Source organism: Mya arenaria, chromosome 13 (genome assembly GCF_026914265.1).
Source record: "Mya arenaria isolate MELC-2E11 chromosome 13, ASM2691426v1".
Lineage (NCBI taxonomy): Eukaryota > Metazoa > Mollusca > Bivalvia > Myida > Myidae > Mya > Mya arenaria.
In genome coordinates, this window is record NC_069134.1 from 19,390,625 (window position 1) to 19,411,379 (window position 20,755).

The following is a 20,755-nucleotide window of genomic DNA, read 5'->3' on the forward strand; positions in this document are numbered from 1 at the left end:
AGTGATGTATGAACCCAACGATTTTTTCTTTTCATTAAAATTTCTTTTGCTGAATTATTTTCCCGCTTAATGGTTCCCGTTTCCTACATTGCGGAAATCGTGTAGGACGGTTGTAGGTAGAATCAAAACAAAGATAGCGGGAAAATGGATTTCAAGCGAAATGTCAAAAGAAGACAAAGAAATCTTGGAGTTAACGGTTTGACAGAGACATGCCGCGCTGGCCTACAGCTATATAAAGTACCACCCACTGACACGATATCTTTATACGAATTTGAAGAGTTTGCTGTTGAAAGATTAAAAGGTGACACATAAAGTAAAGTGAATGTGATATTTCGTTTGTCAATTTCCAGTCAACTTGCATGCCTATATCTAGGCATTTTAGGTTCATGTTTTTGCTCCAACGTGTATGCTTAAGAAAATACGTTTAAATTTGAAAATGTGATACCTCATCCATTAAATTGTTAATAAGTCAATTGCTAATTTTGCATTCAAGAATTTTTGGGAACCTAGTCATGACATTTCGTCATAGTGCCTAAAATCGCCAACACTGATCCATGGCCATCTTTCTTTTTACCTGGATATCATAAGATTTGCGGGTATCTGCAAGGCTATGATTTCACTTTAACTACGAACTAATTATTACAGAAGATGCTTTCAAACTCTCGAAAAATGTCTTAAAAGCAGATAAATTCACTACAAACAAATGTTAACTCTGCAAACAATGTAGTGTTACTAATGCCAAATTAATTGGCATAGGAAACAACTATCTTTGCCACATAACATCCTTAATAAATCACTGGTTGTTTCGTCTGCTGTGTATACTAGTCTTAAATAATAACGTGTTATACAGGATTTTTCAATCCCTAACTAAATGAAGGATTTGCCATATCAAAAATAGGTAAAAAAAAATCTGTCAATGTACAATTATTTGGACTACTGTATATACATTTTATCAATGATGGTCTTATGACCTCAATTTTTGTAGACATAGTGTCATGTACATGATCCAGGTCTGTACAGCAAAGGTCACACTTAAGGTTCATTTGCAAAATGTGTTGAATTTTTTGTTTGAGCTGTAACATTGCCATGTATAGAGGGATTAAACAACTTGGCACATTTTTTTTCCATGAATTAGTTGTGCGTTACAAAATCCATGTCAAAGGTCAAGGTCAAACTTCAATATATCATTGTTTTTTATGCGTGTTCAGACTAACTGCATGCATTGGGGGATTTAAAAATAACTTGGCACAATTGTTCACCATGTCTAGACAATGCAATACTAGGTTAATTTGTCTAAAATTGGATTTTCCAGGCTGTTACATAGTCATGCAAAAGATTTTGAAATGTTTTAGCACTAATTAATGTTTACCATGAAGAGACAAGGTGTTGCCTGCAAGAGCCATTATTTGTAGTTTGTGTAAGATCAAGATCACACTTTCAGATACGTAATTGGTTAAAATTTGATCTGAGCTGTAACTTATACAGTGTAAGAATTGAGGGATTTTTATTAAGTTATTTGGCACAATGTTTACCATGACATCACTCATCATCATGTACGAGGGTTAAATGCCAAGGTCATAATTAAGGTCATGGGTTAAATATCTCGTGTTTGTTGCTTGGTCATGTATTTCATGATTTGGGGAATTCATAATAAGTAAGGCATACTTTCACTATGAAAAGGATGTGTGTAATGCACCAGTCAATAGTTTAAGCCCGGAATTACAGATATTCTGGTTTTCCCACCCTAATCCTCCGGTACAAACAAAATTAAAGCGTTGTAATATACACACGTTACTTTGGAAACAATAGAGTCATTGGACTGTTACATGAATTTCAATAGCTCGAAATTCACCTCTTATTTGTACCGGCATGGGAAAACCCAGTTATGTTAATCCCCCCCCCCCCCCCCCCCCCCCCCCCCCCCCCCCGGTCTGGGGATAGCCGGGGTAATCACTTTCATTTGCCAAACCCTCTCTTTGTACAAATGTTGAATGTTGAATTTCTCTGCATTTAAGTTTTTCCAGTTTTTAAACTAATGGAAAATTTAATTAAAGAACACAACTACAACATCAGCTCAAACAGCGATTCCATGATTTAGAATAAAATAAGAAATCTTTTTAAGCTTAAAGTAAACCAATCTAAAAATTGGAGAGAAGTTTACTTTTTTGAATTGGAAAGTAGCCAATATTCAGCCTGTGCTGAAGAATGGGGAAAGCCCTGGTTAATTTCTAAAGTTTAGCAAATATACCTGTCCAGTTACGCTATTGATTCAATAACATGACATCTGTTTGCATAATGCTGCTTTTATTCTCTGCCTCCAGACTGTCAACTATTAGCATCCTGATGGACATTAGCTGATCAGCCTTTCATGGAACTTAAGTTACTGAAATGTTCTGAAAACTTGTCTTAGAAAAGTAATTAGTAGGAAATCCACAGACTTCGGTGATCCTGCTTGTAAGTCAGGAGGCCTATCAATGGTGCTACCGGCCTTAATTACTCATTACATCTCTGGAATTTATATAAAAAAGTATATTATCTTTGTTTTCAGTTTTAAAGGCTGTAGAAACTGCAGGCGAGAAACATTTGAAGACACATGAAGATTATGACAAGTTTATGTGGCAACAACTAAGAACAACTAGATTTGCAAGTCTCACTAAGGTAGTGTTATTTTATTGTCCAGGTAAAACACTGGGTACATTTTCCAACCCAAGTGCATTTTATTTCATAACCAAAATAAATAATAGTTTTTAGCTGAACTATTAGAAGAATAATATTTTGCTTTTTTTTGACTGGTTATTAATAAGGTTTTGCATGTAATTTAATTTTACAGCGATCCATGCATGTTTTTCCAAAACTTTGCTATCCTTAACCTAAATAGTCTCTGTGACACTCTTGTTATTCAGGTACTTCATGTTTCCCCTACACATCTTACTCTCAAAAAACATTGTGCCAATGAGAATCGGGGTGATTGATATAATATTGCAATAACTTGTTTTGCAATTGTTATGAAGTAAAATCAATATTATGTAACTAAATTTTATTTATAGAATTTAGTGATTGTATTCTATTTTCAGAGTCATAAGTCACAAAAAGAGGATGGAGACAACTTGGCCCAGTTGGATCATATCTCTCATTTCATTTTACGTCTGGCATACTGTCGATCGTGAGTACTGTTTCATGAGTAATGCCTACTTTTGATTACCAGTAGCCTTTAAAAGGGCTATACAACGTTTGATGAAATAGTTGTCCTGAGATTCCTTACAGAAAATTTTTTGGGTGCAAATCTGGTGTATAGTCCCTTTAAGCCTATGCTATTTCATTTAAACATTATTTGAAGTTTATATCAGATGGAAAGGAATTATAAGAAGCAATTGTGTACTAACTCCTGGCCTGGGCGCATTTTTGTTTAGTTTGTGGTCTCAGGGCTTTTTCTATAGTACCCACGGGTCCAACTATTGGACCCATTCCCAAAGCAAAATATAAGATATTTTTTCCAATTCTTTTCTTCAGGAAAAAATCCCAATCAAAAATAAAAAGATATTTTTTTTATTTTTTTTAGCTCACCTGTCACATTGTGACAAGGTGAGCTTTTGTGATCGCCTTTTGTCCGGCGTCCGTCGTGCGTCAACAATTTACTTAAAAGACATCTCCTCCTTAAAAGCTGGGCCAATATTAATAAAACTTCATAGGGATGTTCCTTGGGTGGTCTTCTATCAAAGTTGTTCAAAGAATTCAATTCCATGCAGAACTCTGGTTGCCATGGCAACCAAAAGGAAAAACTTTAAAAATCTTCTTCTCCCAAACCACAAGGCTTAGGCCGTTGATATATGGTAGGTAGGATCACCAAATGGTCCTCGACCAAGATTGTTCATATTATGGCCTTTGGGTCAAAATTGGCCCCGCCCCAGGGGGGTCATGGGTTTTCTCTATATGTTTATAGTGAAAACTTCAAAAATCTTCTCCTTTGAACTTACTTGGACTAGAGCTTAGATATTTGGCATGATTCATCGTCTAGTGGACCTTTACAAAAATTGTTCAAATTATGGCCTTGGGGTCAAAATTGGCCCCGCCCCGGGGGGTCATGGGTTTTCTCTATATGTTTATAGTGAAAACTTCAAAAATCTCCTCTGAACTTACTTGGCTAGAGCTTAGATATTTGGCATGATTCATCGTCTAGTGGACCTCTACAAAGTTTGTTCAAATTATGGCCCTGGGGTCAAAATTGGCCCCGCCCGGGGGGGGGGGGGGTCATGGGTATTCTCTTTATGTTCATAGTTAAAACTTCAAAAATCTTCTCCTCTGAACTTACTTGGACTAGAGCTTAGATATTTGGCATGATTCATCGTCTAGTGGACCTTGACAAAAATTGTTCAAATTATGGCCTTGGGGTCAAATTGGCCCCGCCCCGGGGTGTCATGGGTTTTCTCTATATGTTTATAGTGAAAACTTCAATAATCTTCTCCTTTGAACTTACTTGGACTAGAGCTTAGATATTTGGCATGATTCATCGTCTAGTGGACCTCTACAAATACTGTTCAAATTATGGCCTTGGGGTCAAAATTGGCCCCGCCCCGGGGGGTCATGGGTATACTTGATATGTTTATAGTTAAAACTTTAAAAATCTTCTCCTCTTAACTTTCTTGGACTAGAGCTTAGATATTTGGCATGATTCATCGTCTAGTGGACCTTTACAAAGATTTTTCAAATTATGGCCTTGGGGTCAAAATTGGCCCCGCCCCGGGGGGTCATGGGTTTTCTCTATATGTTTATAGTAAAAAAAATCAAAAATCACCTCTGAACTTACTTGGACTAGAGCTTAGATATTTGGCATGATTCATCGTCTAGTGGACCTCTACAAAGATTGTTCAAATTATGGCCTTGGGGTCAAAATTGGCCCCGCCCCCTTGGGGGGTCATGGGTTTTCTCTATATGTTTATAGTAAAAACTTCAAAAATCATCTCATCTGAACTTACGTGACTTAGAGCTTAGATATTTGGCATGATTCATCGTCTAGTAGACCTCTACAAAATTTGTTCAAATTATGGCCCTGGGGTCAAAATTGGCCACACCCCGGGGCTGATGGGTTTTCTCTATATGTGTTATAGTGAAAACTTAAAAAATCTTCTCCGAACTCACAAAGACAAGTAACGTCTTAATTTAAACTGGATACCATATTTAGTACACATACCAATTTTCAATATGGGCCACATACAACAATTAATAACAAATATACATATATAGATACACACGTAAAATCAAGTAGTGACAAGAGCTTAGATATTTGGCATGATATGTCATCTAGTTGACTTGTACCAATATTGTTCAATCTTTGGCCCTGGGGTCAAAAAATGGCCCCACCCGGGCGGTCATGGGTTTCCTTATATATGTATATGATGAAAACTTAAAAAATCTTCTTCTCCGAATCCAAAAGGCGAAGGACTTATTATTTTTATTGGACCACTATTAAGATTGTTCAAACTTTAGCCCTGGGGTCAAAATTGGCCACGCCCTGTGTTCATAGGCTTAGGTTTTCAATATTTGTATATAATGGAAGCATAAAAAAAAATTCTCTCCGAATTCACAAGGACTAGAGCTATTTGGCATAATACATCATTAAGTGGACCTCTACCTTTATTGTCCAAACTTTGGCATTGGGGTAAAAAATGACCCAGACTTCTAAAAAACCTTAACTACTTTGAACCATCCAGATTTCTTATCAAACCAATGTGCAATATATGACAGGTGAGCGATTCAGGGCCATTTGGCCCTCTTGTTTAGAAAGTCTTTTTACATGTACTGGTTTATTTTTAACATCCTAATAAATTATGTGATGTAAAGTTTTTTTGATAATTTAACTGGGAAATCATTGATTTTCATCACATTCAGATGTCTGTATGAAATAGTGTCTGGCATGATCGATTTATTGCAATAGATATTTACACCAAAGGATTGATATTTCAGCCATTTTTGGGAAATAAACTAATATAAAATCATTTCCTAATTCGCAGGAGACTAGACAGCTTTTTCTTTTAATTGTAAAATTTCCCAATTTCGGCATTTTCACGACGCAAAATTTGCCAAAATGTCTAGGGTCTTTTTCCCAAATTTGGCAGAAAAAGCCCTGGGTCTCCAAATTGGACTAATGGGTTTCCTCCGTGTACGCTGGTTTGCCCCCATAACACAAGACCACACTTTCGCATAATATGCCAACAAGAGTGATTAGTATCATGAATTAATTTCTTGTTTCAACATTTGTAAAATTTATAATATTTATCTAAATTAAAAGGATCTTTATACAATGGTAAAGTAAAAAAAATCTTGATTATCGAGGTTTGACCATCATAATTCTTAATTTCAGGGAAGAGCTTCGAAGATGGTTTATTCAACAAGAGTTGGACTTGTTCCGATTTAGATTTAAGACCACCTCTGACGAGGACAAGAGAGAATTCTTAAAACAGAATGATCTTCATTATGAATCTGTAAGCCTTTCACATGACTTCTATTTATATATATAACTAATATAATGTTGCATATAGTGTTGAGGACTTGGTAGGTCTATGTTGTAATCCCACAAAGTGGTAATTCATGCTCATTGCTGCCATTCTAAAGATTATGAAATAATAACCAGGATAAATACATTTCTAGTTGAAGCATCATACAAGGATTTAGAAACTATGCCTCAAAGCACTCTGTGACTAGATCATGTCTGAAATGATGTTCGCACACCTTTCAGCTAGGTCATAACGTCATTCACTACACTGTACATATAGTCTGCTTGCAACTAAAAACATGTCTTGTATTGAAAAGGTTATATATATTTTGTGTTATGTAAAACTTGTTTAGCATTGAACTCTTATGTGTATATTAATCTGCTTTGACAGATATCAGATGAGGAGAAGAACTCGTTTCGTGAACAGCTAGCATCGTCCTCAGGCATCGCGGCCAGTGTTGTTGAGACTGTCGAATATTTCAAGGTAATAGTTCAAACTGCTATAAGAATCTAATATGGCTTATTTGAAACATTTTGTCATGCAAATAAATAATGCAGGAAATGGACAGTATTATGATTACAATATGAGTGTATCTTCTAGGCCTTTGACCACAGTGTCTCACCATTCTGCCCAATCTGTGGCTTCCAAGCAGAAATATTGAAAAAAAAAAACAAGTAATAAATATAACCTTAGTACATTTGCTCGTATTTGTATTTGTGTCTTAATTTGGTAGGAAAGAAGCAACATTACGTTCATAAGTGATCTTAAAATTTCATCATTCTATTTTCTTTCATAATCAACATGTCCAAAATATTTTCTCCATATTATATATCCATCTTAGAACTTAAGTCTATATCTTTAAATACAATAAACGACATTCTTCACAGGTTCACTTCACAGAGGCGCTAGACCTGGTTCAGAAGAGGAAAGTGTATGTACACAAGGGTCAGGTGTATGTTCCGTACGAGGACATGATCTCACTTCTGGTGGGCGTGTACCGGACACACCTCTCACAGGCTCTAGCGGTGAGTTTACTACTTAATGTTTATGAAAAGCTGAACACTGCATGATTTTTAGAGCAATTAAATTAAATGTTCTTTTTATGCCTTAATATTGTTAAAATGAAAGTTGAAATGCATTTATGTTAGTACTGTTATCTTACTTCAAAAAATTGCCCATGTCATTTATGTCATCATAATTTATGATATATGTCATAAGGGAACAAAGTGCTTCAATCATTATGAAATACAAGTGTGAAGTATTTGCTTTATTACAGAATAGTCATAATGTTTTGCAATCAATACATGAAGCAGATAACTGACTCTACCACCTTTTACTCTTTTAGAAAACTGCGCGGGCTTTGCCCCACCTGGAGGAGGATGGGCGCCTACTACCCATGTTGTGTGGGCTCAGCAAGCGATACCTGGGCTCAGATTACAATGTCAAGAAAACCTCAGTTGGTCAGGTCACGGCTGACATGATTGATATGGTACGGCTTGTGGCATGGTGTTCCTCTTTGCCAGGCAATATGTATTGCTCCTGTTTTATTTACATGATTCAGTATTGCATGGAAATAATAGTTATTCATTGTTGTTTGAAGTTTGTATCATGTGAGTCTTTCTATAGTCTGAGTCTTACTAAATGTAGTCTAATTGGCATTTTAGCTCTTCATTTAGATTCCTTGATGATTGGATTAGTAAACATATTTAAATGCCAGTGTTTGGGGTACTCACACACAGTTGTAATAACAAGTAAAATGCCTTTTAAAAGTTAGGGCTATTCCAGTAAAACATATGACCCATGGGGAGAAATCATTTATTTAAACAGTGTATGTGTGGGTGTCATTTTTTCCCTAATTTGAAGCCCAAAAGGGTATATTCGCTTTTGTAGGTGGTGGTATAAGTTAAAAGTGCCTTCCCCCGGGAGTTTTATGTTTAAATGGAATAGCCCTTACCTGACTATAAGTTTAAAACTGAAGTAAAAGCCCCTTGCTTACATCAGTTCAATATTTGCCTCTACAATAGTAACACACACCTGAACTTATTTCAAATCATACAATGAATAGATGCTGTTTGTGTTATTCTCAAGTATATGCATACTTATGTTTCAGCTCTCCAAGAAGTCGTTTCCGCTTTGCATGCAGCACCTGCACACATCGATGCGACAGAACCACCACCTGCGGCATGGGGGCAGGCAACAGTACGGCCTTTTCCTCAAGGGTATTGGGCTCTCGCTGGAAGAAGCCATGAAGTTCTGGAGAGCAGAGTTCTGTAAACTCATTGATGGCGATAAGGTTATCATTTTAATCCGGATTTTTTGTTGGCACTTTTGATTTTTCCATTATCCGTTTCAGTACTTTACTGCATAGCTCATTAAATGTTACTGTGGTATATGAGACGTGTATATAGAAACATTTAATGGAAAAAAACAAACATGAAATATTGGCAAATAATGCATATTTCATGTCAAATTATGTACATTCAATTGTTCCTTATCATCTACTTTCAGTTTGACAAGCAGTACACATACAACATACGCCACAACTACGGCAAGGAGGGAAAGAGGGCAGACTACACGCCATACTCCTGTATGAAGGTCATCATGTCCAACGCTCCCGGTCCTGGTGACTCCCATGGTCAGTTTTGGTGTATACATTATAATGAAGTAGTGCTGAACAAGAATATATAGGATTTAATATAGTGATTTTCTTAAATGTTAACATTGCTTACAATTCTCTAACTGCTTGACTGGGTTTCTAGAAAAAACTGAAGAAAAAAAATCAACATTATTTTATTATCTTGAAAGAATATTTAGATTAAGATCACTGTCTTAACTAATATATATAATTTTGATGAATTGCCTTGACTAGACTTGATAAATGTTTTTTAGTTAAAATTTTAAGATTTGAATTGGCCTGTTTTGTTTTCTTTCAGGGTGCCCATTCAAACACACGGACATGGACCTGCTAAAACAGAAGATAAAGTCCATGGCAATAGGAGAACTGTACCTGGAAAAGGTTTCAATATACTAGTTAATAATCCTTGTTAATTGTGTACATGTATGTCTGAAGTATAGAATCCTGGAAATTTTGCGAATTAAAATGTGTTTAGTTTTGAGTTTTAAATAGAGTAACTTTTCAAACAAATACACCAGACTTTGATTGATGGATAAAATTATCCTTGTAAACACTTGGTTATGTAACGTACACAAGGATAGCTTGATTTTGGGTTTTAGATCAAGACTGCGTTCAGATAAGACATTTTAATATGTGTTCGCTCATACACAATGTACATCAGACAAAGCAAAGAATACCTGTCCGTTGTTTCAGATAATGTCCGAAGTAAAGGCAGGTCGTTATAATGTTGCCTGCACACGTTACTTTGAGGCAACCCACAAGCTACCTCTGGAACAGCAGGACCAGGCCTTCAGCCATCCAAACCAGTACTTTGAAGAGAGCCAGAGACAAATTAATGGGAATGTTAAAGGTAAAGTTTAATTTACAGTATTGTTTCACACTGCATTCTATGTTATTCACGCAATTAAATGCTCATGTTTGCGAAACCAAGGTTAAAGGATCTTCATGGATGTCTGTTGAAATTTCTGTTTTTCAGGCCTTCCAATACTCCTGCTTTTCCCCATTTGTCCTTCTATAAATCTTGTTAATTTTAAGTTTTACCTGCGGGTACAAGCAGGTGGGCTGCATCCAGTATGTTGTCCACTCACTAACATTAAGAGCATTTGTCCAATCAATGTGTATTGGCATAATATCTCGGAGAAGTTTGATAACCAGCCATATCGCTTGAGAGTTATCACCCTTGAATCATAAAAATTACCTTAAATCAGTCTTGTCCAATCAGTATCTTTAGAAGCCTTTGTCCAATCATCATATATGATTTAGATAATATGTTTGTGGGCAGAATATTTAGGTCAGGTTCAATTACATTCACATTGCAGGGTTAGACACTAATATTTTTCACAAGGTAGTCCCTTGGACTACTGGATCTGAAATCCGGGTAGTCAGGCAAAAAATCTGTTTACATCTCTACCGAAGTCATTGCTAAGTTACAGCACAAATGACATCCTATTTATTAGCAATATTTGATAATTGGCATCCTATTATTCAGTATTCTTTGTTAATCGACATACCATAATGCTTAAAAAACATAATGAAATGAATTCTCAAAGACTTAGTGTTATTAACTATTTTTCTACTATGGAAGTTAGATCATAATTGTTATTGGCCCTAGTGTCAATGCATAACAAGTCTGCCGTTGTCTGCAACTACACTGCATTAGACCGATACTGGCAATATGCTTAATTTATCAACAATTTGGTTAACAGTCCACGTTGTCCAAAAACTGCTCGGCCATTTTCGGCTTACTTTAGAATGAGCATTTACCGCTGATATTCACTTATTTAACATCATGTTTTACGGAAGTTTAAGGGTAATTTTATGCTCAATTAACTGATGTGATATTTATTTTTCCTAGTAGTCTGACGGACTAATGACTTAACATTTCTTGTAGTTCGACCAAAAAACTGGTTGTCTCGGACTACTGGACTACAGTTAGTGTCGAACCCTGCATTGTCATGGTTATTAAAGAGTTATATTGACATTGAATTGGCAAAAAAGATATTAACAGTGTCTGCTCTCCAAAGTTGGCTATTATGTACAGCCTATTTTTACATGACTTGGTGTCCCAAATATAGGACGGGCATATTTTGCAACAGTTGGTACTCTTGTTTTCAAAAGGTTTTATTTGCTTTCCTTTTTTTCAAAACCATTTTTTACTACTGTTGTTTTATATAACAATTTTCTTCTAGATTTTAGACCCACTAGTGGTATTAGAAATGGAATGGTTACCGAAAATTTCATTGAAAAAAATCACTGTGTGGCATTTAACATGTTACAAATTGAAAGTTTAGAAATGGACTAATATGGTAAAATGCTGACTTATTTCTGTTAAGTAAATTTTTAATTTATCTTTAAAGCATCTGGGCAAAACTGTAGGTTTAGATGTTAAGAGAATTGTTTTACAGCTTCTTATTTTGAACTATTTGACCAATTTTATCTTCAGTTCTGTCCAATGCCACCCCAAAGCGAGTTGGAAGTCAAGGTTCATCCCAGTCTACACCGGGTTCATCCCAGTCTACACCCAAGTCACAGAAAACCAGTCAGAGTCAGCCAACTACACAGAGTCTTGATGAAATGGACGATGATTTTGATGTGACTGAAGCTGAGATGTCAATGACCTCTTGAATTATGATCCAATTTAATAAACAAGTGCTCTTTAATTGACAGAAACATTTCTTTTGAGATCATTTTAAGAACAGAACAATCTATCTTTATGCAATGATTATTTTGAATGAATCTTGTTACAGTTTATCAAGTAAATTAACTATTGACCTTCGTAAAGTGATTCTCTGCAAGTACAGGAATACTGTGTTGCTAACTATAAGCACATAATGCATTTTTATGCAGCTTTGAATTGTTAATTAGAATATCATTAACACGTTCAATTCACATAACATATATAATGTACAGACTTATGATGTATTTATTTTGATGATTTGGACTATAAAAACAAAAAATCATGATTTCATTGTTGTTTATTTGAATGGTATATCTTGGATAGAAATAAAAGATATAGAAGTGAAACAAGCTATAACAAAATCAAGCAGTGTTCCTATCAAGGCACACCAAATTTAATGTTGAGTCTCCAATTCAAATTTCAAAACCAGAAAAAGCACTTTAGCCGCGTCCATAGCCGTCACGTTCACGTTCACGGGTCCAACCTGGGGAGCCCAGCCTCAGCACGGCTGTTTGTCCCACTCGAACCTGAGGCCCTCGGACGGACAGGTATCTGGTCGGAAACTTTATTTGGATTGTTGAATGCTGTTATTTTTGGTTCGGAAGGGTTAAAACACACCAGCTATATGATACTATACATAGAAGCATTTTGACATGGCCTAGGCTCATGTATTGTACAACAGCATTTTATATTCTACCTTGATTCTCCAACAAAAGACAAATTAGTCCATTGTGTAAGCATTGGTTTTGGTTTCATGTTTTTTCAAAGGCCTAAGACTAACTTGTCTATTCTGCTCACGACTGTATGTGTGTTGGTTTATGTTTTTCTTTAATAAAGTTCATATCTCCGAGAAACTAATGGCAATTAATTCATCTTTAAAGCATTGATTTAAGGTCACAGGCCTAGTTATATACTTATAGATTGTGTTTTATTTATGATATGGCTCAGCCTCAATGGACTCTTCAGCTGTGTCCAGAGGAAATAAGTGCTGTCATTCATTGACATGAAAACTCCGCAAATTAGAGCTGAGTTAGAATTGTTTTTAGGATTCCAATGCCAAACCTGGCCAAGTCAACAAGCCCACATTTCTACCCAAGGACATGAGTTTCGCTGGGAAAGCAAACAGACTGATGCTTTTAATAATGTCAAATCAGTTATTACCCATTGAGCTCCAGTTTTGAGCTGATGTACGTACAATCCTAATATATAAGACTATGAGTAGATGCCCCTTAAGAGATCATATATCCTTTGCAGTGCCCCTTCTAGCATGAAGTGATGTTGCAAATACAAGACTGATGTTGCAAATGCACGCCTGATTTTGCAAATACAAGACTGATGTTGCAAATGCTGGACTGATGTTGCAAATACAATACTGATGTTGCAAATACAATACTGATGTTGCAAATACAGGACTGATGTTGCAAATGCTGGACTGATGTTGCAAATGCACGCCTGATTTTGCAAATACAAGACTGATGTTGCAAATGCTGGACTGATGTTGCAAATACAATACTGATGTTGCAAATACAGGACTGATGTTGCAAATGCCGGACTGATGTTGTAAATGCTGGACTGATGTTGCAAATACAATACTGATGTTGCAAATACAGGACTGATGTTGCAAATGCCGGACTGATGTTGCAAATGCTGGACTGATGTTGCAAATACAATACTGATGATGCAAATGCTGGACTGATGTTGCAAATACAATACTTATTTTGCAAATGCTGGACTGATGTTGCAAATACAATACTGATGTCGCAAATACAGGACTGATGTTGCAAATACAAGACTTCAACATTGCAGGGACAACACTATTCTGCTTGGAGATGCTCTCAGTAGGAAGTAGGTAAGTTACGTTTATCCCAGCTTGCAAGATGAACTAAACTCTCATGTACATATAGTGCTTCAGAGCATTCCAGTCAGTGGCATGAAGATTAAACATGTTCAAGACCTTTTTCAATGTCGAAAATACATGTACTTAAAGCTCAGGAAAAAGTTATTCTTAAATCAATGCTGAAATTAAAGAATGACAATATAAAGCATCATTTTTGCCCTAGAGATGAACTTTCAGAAAAAAACGTTAACCAACACTATATAAAGTGACACAGGTGAACAGAATAGCCAAGGTTGTAATTTTTTTCACAGTAACATGCAGATTTAAATTGGCCTTCCTGGACCAAACTCGTAGCTTAGCTTTTACAAAACATCTGCAACATCAACATTAAGACACCGATGTCAAAGGATCATCGCATCCCCAGTCCCCATGATGTGCCCCACTGAACTTGGCAGAGCTTTTCCTGTTATTCATCACATGTGATGGACAAGAATGGTTCTTCAATAATGTATTCTTACAGCCGTTGGTTTAATAAGTAGATCCATTACCCAAGCACACTAAAACTGTTTTGGCATTTGTTCGACAGTAAAGACTGCTGATGCTTCTTACTTTAAGAGGGTAGATTTTCAGGACTTAAAGATAATATAATTTATGTCACGAGACAGACATTTAGTTCTTCCATTTAGCAAACAAGGCTAAATGTGTCCCATATGGGGCTTAATCTGGGCAAAAAGCCCATATGGGGCCATATAGCTGCTCATCTATATCATTTGGATATACAAAGGGAAACGAAGATCATTGTTATATGAAAGTATGTTAACATCGTTAATATGTGAAAAAAAATCATTATTTCATGCATCGGCTTCATATCATTTGCCATGATATGTCCCAGGTAGGTCCCATATTGGTCCCATATACTCGGCATTGTCATCATAGTAGGGAAGTGTTCAGACGGTAAGGCACGGGAAATTATTAAAGTTTATATATTTAAGGACAAAGTTGAATGTTGGTGGTATACATTGGGGCCTGTGTTTATTTATTTAAGCTTTTATATTAAAGGAAAAAGCTGAGTTTTGTTGGTAGACATTGGGGCATGTGTTAATTTATTTATGTATATATTAAAGGAAAGGGCTAAATGTTTTTGTTGAGATTAAGGCCTGTGTTTATTTATTTAAGTTGATATATTCAAAGACAAAGTTGAGTGTTGTTGGTAGACATTGGGGCCTGTGTTTATTTATTTAAGTTGATATATTCAAAGACAAAGTTGAGTGTTGTTGGTAGACATTGGGGCCTATGTTTATTTTTTAAAGGTAATATATTATAGAATAAGGTTAAATATTGTTGGTTGATAATTGGACAGGTGTTTATTTATTTAAGTATATATATTAAATGACAGTGCTAATTGTTGTTGGTGGATATTGGGGCCTGTGTTTTAATATGAAAGGACAAAGTTGAGTGTTGCTGGTGTACATTGAGGCCTGTGTTTATTAATTAAAGGTAATATAAATAATTTTTAAAGGACAGAGTTTAATGTTGGTGGTGGATATTGGGGCCTGTGGTTATTTATTAAAGTTCATATATTAAAGGACAAAGTTGAGTGTTGTTGGTAGACATTGTGGCCTGTGTTTATTTAAGGTTATATATTAAAGGACAGGGCTAAGTGTTGTTGGTAGATATTGGGGCCTGTGTTTATTTATTTAAGGTTATATATTAAAGGACAGGGCTAAGTGCTGTTGGTGGACATTAGGGTCTGTGTTTATTGATGTAAGTTTTTATATCTAGGATAAAATTGAATGTTGTTGGTAGACATTGTTGGCATGTGTCATTTTATTTAAGGTTAAATATTAAAGGACAGGGCTAAGTGTTTTTGGTGGACATTGGGGCCTATGTTTATTTATTAAAGTTTATATGTTAAAGGACAAAGTTGAGTGTTGTCGGTAGGCTTTGGGGCCTGTGTTTATTTATTTAAGTTTTTATATTAAAGGACAAAGTTGAGTGTTGTTTGTAGACATTGGGGCATGTGTTAATTTATTTAAGGTTATCAGTTTCAGTTTTTATTTACTCTCATCACATAATACAAATATGTGTTTTGAGGTCATCAACATGAATAATACAAAATGTTGTATATAAACATGTAAAAGTTTATATATTAAAAGACAAAGTTGAGTGTTCTTGGTAAACATTGGGGCCTGTATTTATTTATTAAAGGTTATATATTAAAGGACAGGGCTAAATGTTGTTGCTAGACATTGGGGTCTGTGTTTATTTATTATTTTTTTTATATTAAAGGACAAAGTTGAGTGTTGTTTGTAGACATTGGGGCATGTGTTAAATTAGTAAAGGTTAAATATTAAAGGACAGGGCTAAGTGTTTTGGTGGCCATTGGGGCCAGCGTTTTTTGATTGAAGTTCAGATATAAAAGGACAAAGTTGAATGTTGTTGCTGGATTTTGGGGCCAGTGTTTATTTATTAAATTTTATATGATAAAGGACAAAGTTGAGTGATGTTGGTGGACATTTTGGCCTGTGTTTATTTATTGAAGTTGATATAAAATTTATTAAAATTTATGTACCAAAAGACAAAGTTGATAGTTCTTGGTAGACATTGGGGCCTGTATTTATTTATTAAAGGTAGTGTAACGGAAATGGATCGTTCGGAAATATTGGATTAGGTGGAACTTAGGGATTGTTGGATCATTATGGACTTATTGGACGTTACGAATGATATAAAAGGAGAGGATTATATTTTGAGAATAGAATAGGTTTTGGATTAAGTAAATATACATCATGACACTCTGTTAGGGGATTACACCAAATAAAACGTGGTTGAATGTTAGACTGTATTTCTCTTGTCTATCCTGCCTAGAGAATTTTAGGATTTTACGTCTCACTTTCAGAGCAATTGTGACATGTTATTTTCGATGATGGAGCAGAGATTTGGAATCATACACATGAAAGATAGCTACTTAGCTGACGCTAAATTACGAAAACGGAAGAACGAAACATTAAGAGAGTTTGGTCAAGCGATTGAAGACCTTTACAGAAATGCATATCCAGAGAACTCAGATATCGTTAAAGAACAGTCTATGTCCACTTTTCTCGAAAACTGCCTTGAGTCTACAGAGTTTAGAATTTCAGTTAAAAGGACAAGACCAAAGTCACTTCAGGATGCAATAACAGCAGCAATACAAGAGGAGTGTTTACGCTAATCAGAGCATGAGAAACAAAGGACAAATCGTGTGTTTGAAATGTTAGACTGTATTTCTCTTGTTTATCCTGCCCAAAGAATTTTAGGCACTACAGTAATGTATTAAAGGACAGGGCTAATGGTGTTGCTAGACATTGGGGCATGTGCTAATTTATTTCAGGTTATATATTAAAGGACAGGGCTTTTGGTTCACCTTGGGGCCTGTGTTTATTAAAGTTTTTTTTATATTAAAGGACAAAGTGGAGTGTTGTTGGTAGACATTGTGACCTGTGTTTATTTATTTAAGGTTATATATTTAAGGACAGGGCTTAATGTTGGTGGTGGATATTGGGGCCTGTGTTTATTTTTTGAAAGTAATAAATAAAAGGAGAGGGCCAAATGTTGTTGGTGGACATTGGGGCATGTGTTAATTTATTTAAGGTTATATATTAAAGGACAGGGCTTAGTGTTGTTGGTAGACATTGGGCCATGTGTTAATTTATTTAAGGTTATATATTAAAGGACAGGGCTAAGTGTTGTTGGTAGACATTGGGGCATGTGTTAATTTATTTAAGGTTATATATTAAAGGACAGGGCTTAGTGTTGTTGGTGGACATTGGGGCATGTGTTAATTTATTTAAGGTTATATATTAAAGGACAGGGCTAAGTGTTGTTGGTAGACATTGGGGCATGTGTTAATTTATTTAAGGTTATATATTAAAAGACAGGGCTTAGTGTTGTTGGTAGACATTGGGGCATGTGTTAATTTATTTAAGGTTATATATTAAAGGACAGGGCTTAGTGTTGTTGGTAGACATTGGGGCATGTGTTAATTTATTTAAGGTTATATATTAAAGGACAGGGCTAAGTGTTGTTGATAGACATTGGGGCATGTGTTAATTTATTTAAGGTTATATATTAAAGGACAGGGCTTAGTGTTGTTGGTGCACATTGGGGCCTGTGTTTATTTATTTAAGGTAATATATCTAAGGACAGGGCTAAGTGTTTTTGGTGGACATTGGTGTTTATTTATTAAAGTTTATATATTAAAGGACAAAATTGAGTATTGTTGGTAGATATTGGGGCCTGTGTTTATTTTTTGAAGGTTATATATTTAAGGACAGGGTTTAACGTTTTTGGTAGACATTGGGACCTGTGTTTATTTATTTAAGGTTATTTATTAAAGGACAGGGCTAAATGTTTTTGTGGACATTAAGGCGTGTGTTTATTTATTAAAATTTATATATTAAAAGACAAAGTTGAGTGTTGTAGATAGACATTGTGGCCTGTGTTTATTTATTTAAGGTTTTATATTAAAGGACATTGCTAAATGCTGTTGATGGATATTGGGGCCTGTGTTTATTTAGGTTATATATTAAATCACATGGCTAAGTGTTTTGGTGGCCATTGGGGCCAGCGTTTATTCATTAAAGTTTAAATATTAAAGGACAAAGTTGCATATTGTTGGTGGTTTTTGGGACCAGTGTTCATTTATTAAATTTTATATGATAAAGGACAAAGTTGAGTGTTGTTGGTAGCCATTGGGGCATGTAATAAGTTATTCAAGGTTATATATTAAAGGACAGGGCTAAGTGTTTTGGTGGACATTGGGGCTTGTGTTTATTTATATTAGTTTTTATATTAAAGGACAAAATTGAGTGTTGTTGGTAGACATTATGGCCTGTGTTTATTTTTTAAAGGTAAAATATAAAAGGACAGGGCTAAGTGTTGTTGGTGGACATTTGGGCCTTTGTTTATTTATTAAAGGTAATATATTAAAGGACAAAGTTAAATGTTCTTGGTAGACATGAGGGCCTGTGTTTACTTATTAATTTTAAAGGTAATATATTAAAGGACAGGGCTACATGTTGTTGGTGGACATTGGGGCATGTGTTTATTTATTTAAGTTTTTATATTACAGGACAAAATTGATTGTTGTTGGTAAACATTGGGGCCTGTTTTTATTTACTAAAGGTAACATATTTAAGGACAGGTCTAAGTGTTTTTGGTGGACATTGGGGCCTGTGTTTATTTATTAAAGTTCCTATATTAAAGGGCAAAATTGAGTGTTGTTGGTAGATATTGCGGCATGCGTTAATTGTCTAAGGTTATATATTAAAGGACAGGGCTAAGTGTTTAGTGGACATTGGGGCCTGTGATTATTATGTTAAGACATACCAACAGGTGTTTCACTTTTCATGGTGTTTTATATGATATAATTTAAGAGGTGTTATTTAAACTGTTACGTTAAATATCCTCTCCTAGGAGACGAAAACATATACAACAGAGAAAAGCAGGTGGGATGCCTGTAACCTGGACATATTTAATATAATATTAGATACATGCACATGTTCTTAACATCGGGTATAAGTAAACAATAAACATATCTACGTGAATATATATATATATATATATATAAATCAAACTTTGAACTGGAAGATGACAAATTCCGTAGGTATTTTTTTTTATAACTGCATTGATTGTATCTGCATATTTGGTAGCCAAATGTAAGAACAATAAAAACGTTGATGCATATATAGCATCAAGTCGGCAGCATAAAAATGAGGGACAAAATAATTTGAATTTAATATATCATTTTTTCGTGAATTACTTAACTGCAGTGAGTAAATGAATGTGAAAAAAATGATTATACATTATGCGGAAATAATTTGGCATTGCAAACAAACAACTAACAAACAGGAAACTGACTAGGAAATGAGTTAAGATGTGTTATGAATACCGGCCGCGTGGATTAAGACGCTGTTCAATTGCTGGAATAAAGACATTCTTGAGCCAAATGCAAAAGACTTCCGAGTCCATCCAACCTGACTCTGATCGACACAAAGTCGCTTCTTCGAAGCCTTCAAGAGGATTGTAGGAAAAGCGTTGTCCTGGAAAAATGATCATTGGTGGTACATAATGCCCTAGCTGTTGCTCTACATGCAGCCATTATTGTTAGCTGAGTCTTATCCGAGTTCCCATAATGGTATACTACCGGTGCCCCTTTGAATCCAATAACCTGGCTTCCTTTCATACAAAGACGCCAGTTTCATCTTCTTGGTGGATCATACAGAAGCTCCGTATCACCTAGCTCAATTTCGATGTCTGATGTATGCTCGAAAATTTTCAAACCATTTGATGATCTTTTCAGCTGTGATGATAGCTCGCTTCTTACCGAGTTGAATTGTTGTACGCAGTGACAATTTTGGATGCCTCTTAAAAAAGCCTGATAGCCACTCCTTACCGGGCTTGTTATCCTTTAAGGCCTCCCATCATCGTCGAGTATTTTCTTAACAGTGTTTGCTACTTCCTGACGTGTGTGCCCATAACCAATGCGGGCCATATGAACTGCCCAGTCAGCAATGTGTGACTTCTCATGCTTATTTAGAACAGTTTTATGACCAACCTTAATTATGACCACCATACTTATAATGAACAGCACTCTGTAGAGTTGTTCATGTTTCGGCACCCCGTATGTCTTTGCTGCCTTATTCAAACTGAATGACTTTGGCCGCACCAAACAAGCCGAGAAGGCTTCTTCCAAAACACTCAAGAGGAGTAATTTGCCGTTTTAGCCCAATTTGTCGACTCATTTTATAAAAAAGAGGGACATATCTCAATACAATGATTAAAGCCCAGTAAAAGGGATGCATTGGTTTGTTAAAATACGTATTGAAGTAATGGTTTTATAGCTTTAACGTCATTTAGAGAATGCAATACTTCGAAATGATAACAACACTTGAATGAATTTTGTGTGGTCGGAAATAGAAGAACAATCTTGACAAGGTGCGTCTATTTAATTCCGACCACCCGCATAACTTTTCTAATAACTTAGACACTTATGATTTTAGTTATCTACCTTACTTCCGCACGTGTTTCAATGGCAAAAATGTGTAAAACCTAAAACATGACCAACAGATATGTAGTTC

The 20,755-nt window shown here is 35.5% G+C and overlaps 1 protein-coding gene across 1 annotated transcript; it reads left to right on the forward strand.

Moving 5' to 3' along the window:
* The first annotated feature begins 97 nt into the window (after positions 1-97).
* LOC128214446 (DNA primase large subunit-like) lies at positions 98-12,086 on the forward strand. Its single transcript, XM_052920921.1, has 12 exons — positions 98-301; positions 2,549-2,658; positions 3,075-3,163; positions 6,359-6,479; positions 6,882-6,974; positions 7,379-7,516; positions 7,837-7,980; positions 8,602-8,784; positions 9,000-9,126; positions 9,425-9,507; positions 9,820-9,976; positions 11,570-12,086. The coding sequence occupies exons 1-12, from the start codon at positions 145-147 to the stop codon at positions 11,749-11,751; spliced, it is 1,584 nt and encodes a 527-aa protein (XP_052776881.1). The 5' UTR covers positions 98-144; the 3' UTR covers positions 11,752-12,086.
* The last annotated feature ends 8,669 nt before the right edge of the window (positions 12,087-20,755 follow it).

Excerpts from the sequence above, each read along its gene's own strand:
- LOC128214446 (XM_052920921.1), top strand. The coding sequence starts at position 145 with ATGGATTTCAAGCGAAATGTCAAAAGAAGACAAAGAAATCTTGGAGTT. Across the intron at positions 6,480-6,881 it reads ATGATCTTCATTATGAATCT|ATATCAGATGAGGAGAAGAA; the intron begins GTAAGCCTTTCA and ends CTGCTTTGACAG. Across the intron at positions 9,977-11,569 it reads AATTAATGGGAATGTTAAAG|TTCTGTCCAATGCCACCCCA; the intron begins GTAAAGTTTAAT and ends TTTTATCTTCAG.